Source organism: Otolemur garnettii, unplaced genomic scaffold (assembly GCF_000181295.1).
Source record: "Otolemur garnettii isolate 467f Iridium unplaced genomic scaffold, OtoGar3 scaffold00007, whole genome shotgun sequence".
Classification (NCBI taxonomy): Eukaryota; Metazoa; Chordata; class Mammalia; order Primates; family Galagidae; genus Otolemur; species Otolemur garnettii.
Genome location: NW_003852402.1, coordinates 19,090,251 through 19,097,202, shown reverse-complemented (window position 1 = coordinate 19,097,202; position 6,952 = coordinate 19,090,251). Strand labels below are relative to the sequence as shown.

General features: G+C 43.6%; 1 protein-coding gene across 1 annotated transcript in view; it reads left to right on the top strand.

Moving 5' to 3' along the window:
• Window positions 1-6,952, top strand: part of DRAM1 (DNA damage regulated autophagy modulator 1) — a 46,794-nt gene that overhangs the window by 26,591 nt on the left and 13,251 nt on the right. Inside the window, exons 3-4 of the mRNA XM_003783302.3 lie at window positions 106-248; window positions 6,409-6,586. Coding sequence (XP_003783350.1) covers window positions 106-248; window positions 6,409-6,586 — 321 coding nt within the window. The remainder of the gene's footprint in view (window positions 1-105; window positions 249-6,408; window positions 6,587-6,952) is intronic.

The window sequence follows — 6,952 nt, the reverse complement described above, 5'->3', positions numbered from 1 at the left end:
ATGTCATGATACTCTAGCCTGGGCAAGAGAGAGAGACTCTCTCCAAAAAAAAAAAAAAAAAAAAATCAAGTAATGATAGTTCATCAAAGTTCCTTTCTTTTCCAGGTGCAGCCACGATGTACACAAGATATAAAATAGTGGAGAAGCAAAATCAAACCTGCTATTTCAGCACTCCTGTTTTTAACTTGGTGTCATTAGTTCTTGGATTGGTGGGATGTATCGGAATGGGCATTGTTGCCAATTTTCAGGTATGACCTGAAGCTTTTTTGGTTTTTGGAGGTGATGGTGGACATGTCCAAGAAGAGGAGCAGGAATGCAAGAGGCACATTTGCTCCAGGATAGCTATTAATGGTTGATGAGTTTACAAAAATTAGTTTGGTTTTGAGAAAAAAAATTTTGTTTTTTTTTGAGACTGAACCTCACTCTGTTGCCCTCAGTCGAGTGCCGTGGCATTATCATAACTCACAGCAACCTCAACCTCTTGGGCTCAAGAGATCCTCTTGCCTCAGCCTCCCAAGTAGCTGGGACTACAGGTGCCCACCACACTGCTGGGCTATTTTTTGGTTGTAGGTGTTGTTTGGCAGGCTGGGGCCAGGTTCCAACCTACCAACTCTGGTGTATCTGGCTGGCGCCCTAGCCGCTGAGCTACAGGCACGGAGCCCACTCCTACACTTCTAATAAAAGCCTTGTAGGATAGGTAGTGTTGCTTTCTCTATTTATCACTGGTGAAATGGAGTCCCAGAGAAGTTCACACTTGCCCAGGATTATATGAGTAATTGTGACAGTGGTGGGCTTCAAACAGAGGTAGTGTTCCCTGAGCCAGTGGGAAGATTTACCCTTGATGCCCAAATGAGGAAATACCTGGGAGCAAAAAGCAAGCATATTACTCACAGCTCTATCATCAGAAAACACAATGGAAAAAACCAAAATGGGGAGGTCTAAAAGGATGTGATTTGTCTAGCACAGTGTGGATTGTTTGGGGGGGGGGCTTGTATGCACCACTTTATCTTCTGAATAACTCAACATCACAAGAAGCACAGATGTAATTTTTTTTTGAGACAGGGTCTCACTTTGTCACCCTTGGCAGAGTGCTGTGGCGTCATATCTCACAGCAGCCTCAAACTCCTGGATTCAAGTGATGTTCTTGCTTCTGTTTTTTCTATTTTTAATAGAGATGGGGTCTTGCTCTCGCTCAAAGCAATCCATCCTCCTCTGGTGTGAGCCACTGCACCAGGCCTGTCATTTTTTTTGTTTGTTTGTTTTTTGAGACAGTGTCTCACTTTGTCACCCTTGATAGAGTGCCCTGGCATGATAGCTTACAGCAACCTCAAACTTCTGGGCTCAGCCTTCCCGGAATAGCCAGGACTACAGGCATGTGCCATGACGTGTGGCTGATTTCTCAATTTTTTTTTTAATAGAGTCGGGGTCTCAACTAAAAATAGAAAACTCCTGAGCTCAAGTGACCCCCTCCTTGGCCTCCCAGAATGCTAGGATTATAGCCTGGCCCAGCTGGCATTTTTTAAACCATAAAGGGCAGACCTTTGTTTTAGGAAGAAAATGTACATGGTGAGATAATTGAATTTTTAAGTCTCTGTAAGTCTGCAATGAAGTGATTGAACCATTGCAAAAAACAGAAATAGAATCTTCAACAGAATCTTTAACTTCTCCGGTTATAGCATTTGACTTGTCATTATTCTGATAAAGATATCTTTCTTGTTTGATATCCTGCAATTCATTTTCAGCACGCCGGGGAGCAAACCACCTGGAGGGAGCTGTTGCCTTGAGAATTAGAAGTGTGAGGGCAAGAGAGAGTGTGACTGCCTCTGGTGGTTTTTATGAGTAACAGGAAATAACATTTATAAGAAGTTAACCGATAACTACCTCTCTTTCCCAAACAGGTGGGTGGGATGGCTACTTTTGGGTGCATCCTGACTGATCTCTGTCAGTGCTTTCTTGTTCTTTCAGAAGTTTCCTTTTTGAAATCCTGCTATTGGGGACAACATGGAAATAAGTCAGTCACAGAAGGAAAAATACTGCATGACCCCATTTCTATGTGGGATCTAAAAAAGTCAAACTTCTAGACCCAGTAGAATACTGGTTCCAGGGTTTTCCAGGGATGGAGAATGGGGAGATGGTCCAAGGATACAAAGTTTCACTTAGGAATAAATTCTGGAGCTCTAATTGTGCAGTATGGTGGTTATAGTTAATAACATCGCATATTTCAAAATTGCCAAAACACTATATTTTTAAATGTTTTCATCACAAAAAAGTGATAAGTATGTGAGGTAATGGATACATTAATTATCTTGATTTGGCTCGGCTCCTTTAGCTCAACCGGCTAAGGCGCCAGCCACGTACACCTAAGGTGGCGGGTTTGAATCCCCAGCCCGGACCCGCCAAACAACAATGACGGCTGCAACCAAAAAATAGCCGGGCGTTGTGGCGGGCGCCTGTAATCCCAGCTACTTGGGAGGCGGAGGCAGGAGACTCGCTAGAGCCCAGGAGTTGGAGGTTGCTGTGAGTGTGATGCCACAGCACTCTACCCAGGGGGACAGCTTGAGGCTCTGTCTCAAAAAAAAAAAAAAAAAAAAAAAAAAATTATCTTGATTTAATCATTCCACCATGCAAACATATATCAAAACATATACAAGCCCCATAAATACATACAAGTATTATTTGTCAGTTAAAAATAAAATTAAAAGGCCAGGCCACAGTATCTCAAGCCTGTTATTCTACCAGTCTGGGAGGCTGAGGTGGGTGGATTGCCTGTGCTCAGGAGTTCGAGACCAGCCTGAGCAAGAGTGAGACCCCATCTTGGTTAAAAATGGAAAAATTAGCTGGGCACCTGTAGTCTAAGGTGACCAGACGTCCCACGGCATTTTTTAAAAAGTCCCAATTTTTGGAAAGAATGCACGACAAGCTAGGGAATGAGGGAGAACAGGAAAGGAATATACGGTTTTTGGCTGCCATGTGGCTATTTCGCCAGGATATGTATTTTGTATTATTTTATTAATTTTATAATGTTAAACTTTAATAATAACAAATAATTGTTGAGAACTGCTTATCAAAGTTTGCATTGTTGTCACACACACACACACACACACCCCGTCAATGGTGTTCCGCTTTACCAATGTTAAAATCTGGTCACCTTACTGTAGTCCCAGATAGTTGGGAGGCTGAGGCAGGAAGATTGTTTTAACCTAGGAGTTAGAGGTGCTTGCTGTGAGCTATGATGATGCCATGGCATTCTAGCCTGGGTGAGCAGAGTGAGACTCTCAAAAAATTAATTAACAATTAGTTAAATTTAAAAAGTTTACTTTATATAAAAAAAAATAAAAAAGGAAAGAAAAATGCCGGGCATAGTGGCTCACACCTGTAATCCTAGCACTCTGGGAGGCTGAAGCATGTCTATTGCCTGAGCTCAGGAGTTTGAGACCAGCCTGAGCGAGAGAGAGACCTCAGGTCTAAAAATAGCCAGGCGCTGGGGCAGGCACCTACAGTCCCAGCTACTTGGGAGGCTGAGGCAAGAGGATCACTTAAGTCCAAGCGTTTGAAGTTACTGTGAGCTGTGATGTCACAGCACTCTACCAAGCCTGACAAAGTGAGACTGTTTCAAAAAAAGAAAAGTATCCTTTTTGAAAAAAAATTTGTTTCACCCTGCCAATATTCTAGTATTTTCTACTTTTAAACAACATTTCATAATAATAAAGAGAGTTTCTAAAAAGGGGCCCACAAAGGATGCCAGGTTTTCATCTTCTCTATCCAAAATTCATGTCTAATCTAAGAATCATTTCCCTTGTAAAAAACATCTTTGATTAGATAGAGTATATACTAAGTGGTGAAAAAGCCACATTACAAATACAGTTGCCACCCAATGAGGCCTTTTGATCTGATAATATGAGAGTTAACGTGAGGACTTCTGAAGTTTGCAGATTAAAACCCTAAAGGATGTGTTGAATTGGCCAGGGTTGAGGACGCATATTCCCTGATGGCATTAGTGGGCAAAAGCAAAGGTATGTAAATTCGCGATGTTGACATACTTAGCATGAGAAAAAGAGTGGGAAGTACCAGAATTCTCAGTTTATTCCTGTTAGTGACTAATGCTGGCGGTTGATGCTGGCCTTTTGTTTATTTTTCCTTGCCCAAACCTGCCTGATGTTTAAGAGTGAAAGGACTTCATTTCTCTTAATTCATTTAAACAAATTATTTTAATTGTGCTGAAATATACATAACAATATTTACTGTCTTAACCATTTTTAGTGGTTATTTTCCTGAAGTATTTAAGTACTTAAAGGTGTACACACTTTTTTTTTCTGGGACAGAGTCTTACTATGTTGCCCTCTGTAGAATGTGGTAATGTCACAGCTCACAGCAACTTCCAACTCTTGGGTTTACACAATTCTCTTGCCTCAGCCTCCCAAGTAGCTGGGACTATAGGAACACACCACAATGCTTGTGTATTTTTTTTTGTTGTCGTTTAGCAAGCCTGGGCCGGGTTTGAACCTGCCAGCTCCCGTGCATGTGGCTGGCACCCTAACCACTGAGCTTTGGGCTCTGAGCCAACACTTTTTTTTTTTTTTTGGACCAGTCTCACCCTGTTGCCCCCAGGCTGTCATGCCATGTCATTGTGATAGCTCACAGCAACCACAGACTCCTGGGTTCAAACACTCCTCCTGCCTCAGCCTCCTGAGTAGCTGGGAGTACATATCAGTGTCCTCCTGGACAGCTGGCTAATTTTTTTCTATTTTTAGTAGAGATAAGGATCTCACTTTTGCTCAGGCTGGTCTCTGACTTCTGAGCTCAAAGGATCCTCAAGCTTCAGCCTCCCAGAGTGCTAGAATTATAGGCATGAGCCACCCCACCCAGCCAAGGTGTACACACATTTTAAAAGCCATAGAATGTATATTAGTTTTCATATATACTTCTCCTGAATCTCTATGCCAGTGGTAGGTATCTGAAGTGTACAGAATCTATTCCTAATAAGTAATTTATACGACATGATGCCGAACATCAATGCAATTATGTTTGAATATAATACAGATCGAGTAATGAATTTTTCTCCATGTTCCTGGGTTTGATACTAGGAAATAAATTGCCTTGAAAAATAAGTTTAAAGCTTTTTCTTTTATTTTTTGGCCAGGGCTGGGTTTGAACCTGCCACCTCTGGCATATGGAGCCAGCACCCTGCCATTTTGAGCCATAGGTGCTGTCCCCCCCCTTTTTCTTTTTTTTAAACATCTCCTGTTCTCATGTGGAGGATGAAGATTTAACATCAGTTTATGTGCTCCAGCTTGAGGTTGAAACTCTAGTGCTGGGGAAGTCCCATGGGCCCAGGTCGAAGAGCAGCTGCAGGGGAAGGGTAGAGATATGCATAGCAAGAGGGGGCCTGTGGGTCTGTGGCCCAAATCAGGCTGTCATGGACAACAATTGGACTTGCCTTATCCCTTTGCAAAGCTCGAAGGTTTCTAGCATAAGCCAAGACTCAGTGGTTCCATCTAAATGTCATTGTTACAGTAGAACAAGTTGCCCAGTGCTCCTTTGAAAGGAGCCCAAGGTGAGGCGCGGTGACCAGCATCATGCCTGGGAGTGCACTCGACTGGCACCAGCCTTTCTGCCTGGGCATAGGAACTGCCTTCTGGTTGAAATCGCTGGAGATTAATGGAGAGTAGAGACCCTGAAAACCTCAAGGCACCCTTGGCACCATCATGGAACGAGTTGTGTACTTTTGTACAAAATTCTTTTTTTTTCCTTCTTTTTTGAGACAGAGTTGGTGTCGCAGCTCCCAGCAACCTCAAACTCTTGGGCTCAAGCCATTCTCTTGCCTCAGCCTCCCAAGTAGCTGGGACTACAGGCGCCGTCACAACGCCCATCTATTTTTTTTTATTGTTGCAATTGTCATTGTTGTTTGGCACGCCCTGGGCTGGGTTTGAACCCTCCAGCCCTGGTATATGTGTCTGGTGCCCTAGCCCCTGGGCTACAGGCACTGATCTTATACAAAATTCTTATATGAAATGTGTCATGTAAGCCTCACTGCAAACTTGCAAGAAAGGGATGATTATGCCCATTTTACAGATACAGAAATCAAGGCTTTACGCCAAGGTCACAGAACTAAGTGGTGGCCAGATGTGCCAGACTCTACTATATTTAACTCTCACCTCCTAGATAGATGTCATTCTTTCCCTGTCCCCTGTTCCCAGGTTCACTATGGAACCACCAAGTTCTTGGCAGTTAATTCACCCCAGCAAGATTTCTCTCTTGGTCTTCTGCACGCAGCCACGGTTTCCAAGAAGCGGTGCGTCTGTGATGACTGGTGGCTCAGAGGAGCCCAGAGGGAACGAGCGAGCATGTGCTCGTGGCTGGATGTTGACGGACTCAGGCACAGTAATGCACTTGTGGTTTTCTCTCCAGGAGTTAGCTGTGCCAGTGGTCCACGACGGGGGCGCCCTGTTGGCTTTTGTGTGCGGTGTCCTGTACACGTTCCTACAATCCATCATCTCTTACAAATCGTGTCCCCAGTGGAACAGCCTCTTGACGTGCCACATACGGATGACCATTTCTGCTGTTTCCTGCGCGGCTGTCGTCCCCAGTATCCTTTTTTACATTTGTCACTTGTTAAAGGAAAAAAAAAATGCCCAGTGATACTTGGCTAAGGCGTGGTAAGAAAACTTTATGCGGAGCCACTGTGGTGAGCTATAAGGATCACTGCCTTGGGGTGATGGAGAGAGATTTGGGCTCAGCTTCAGAATCCAGCCAGGGCAAGTGGGAATTTATAGCCCAGGGGCAGGATGGAGGGTCAGATGGAAAAGTACTACAAGGAAGAATGTTCTTCTGAGCGAAGTTTCACAAGAATGGAGGAAAAAGTATCCAATGTACACACCCCTATTATGAAACTAATTTATACTTTTTATATGAAAGCTATAACCAAATAGCCTAAGAATATGGGGAGGGGGGA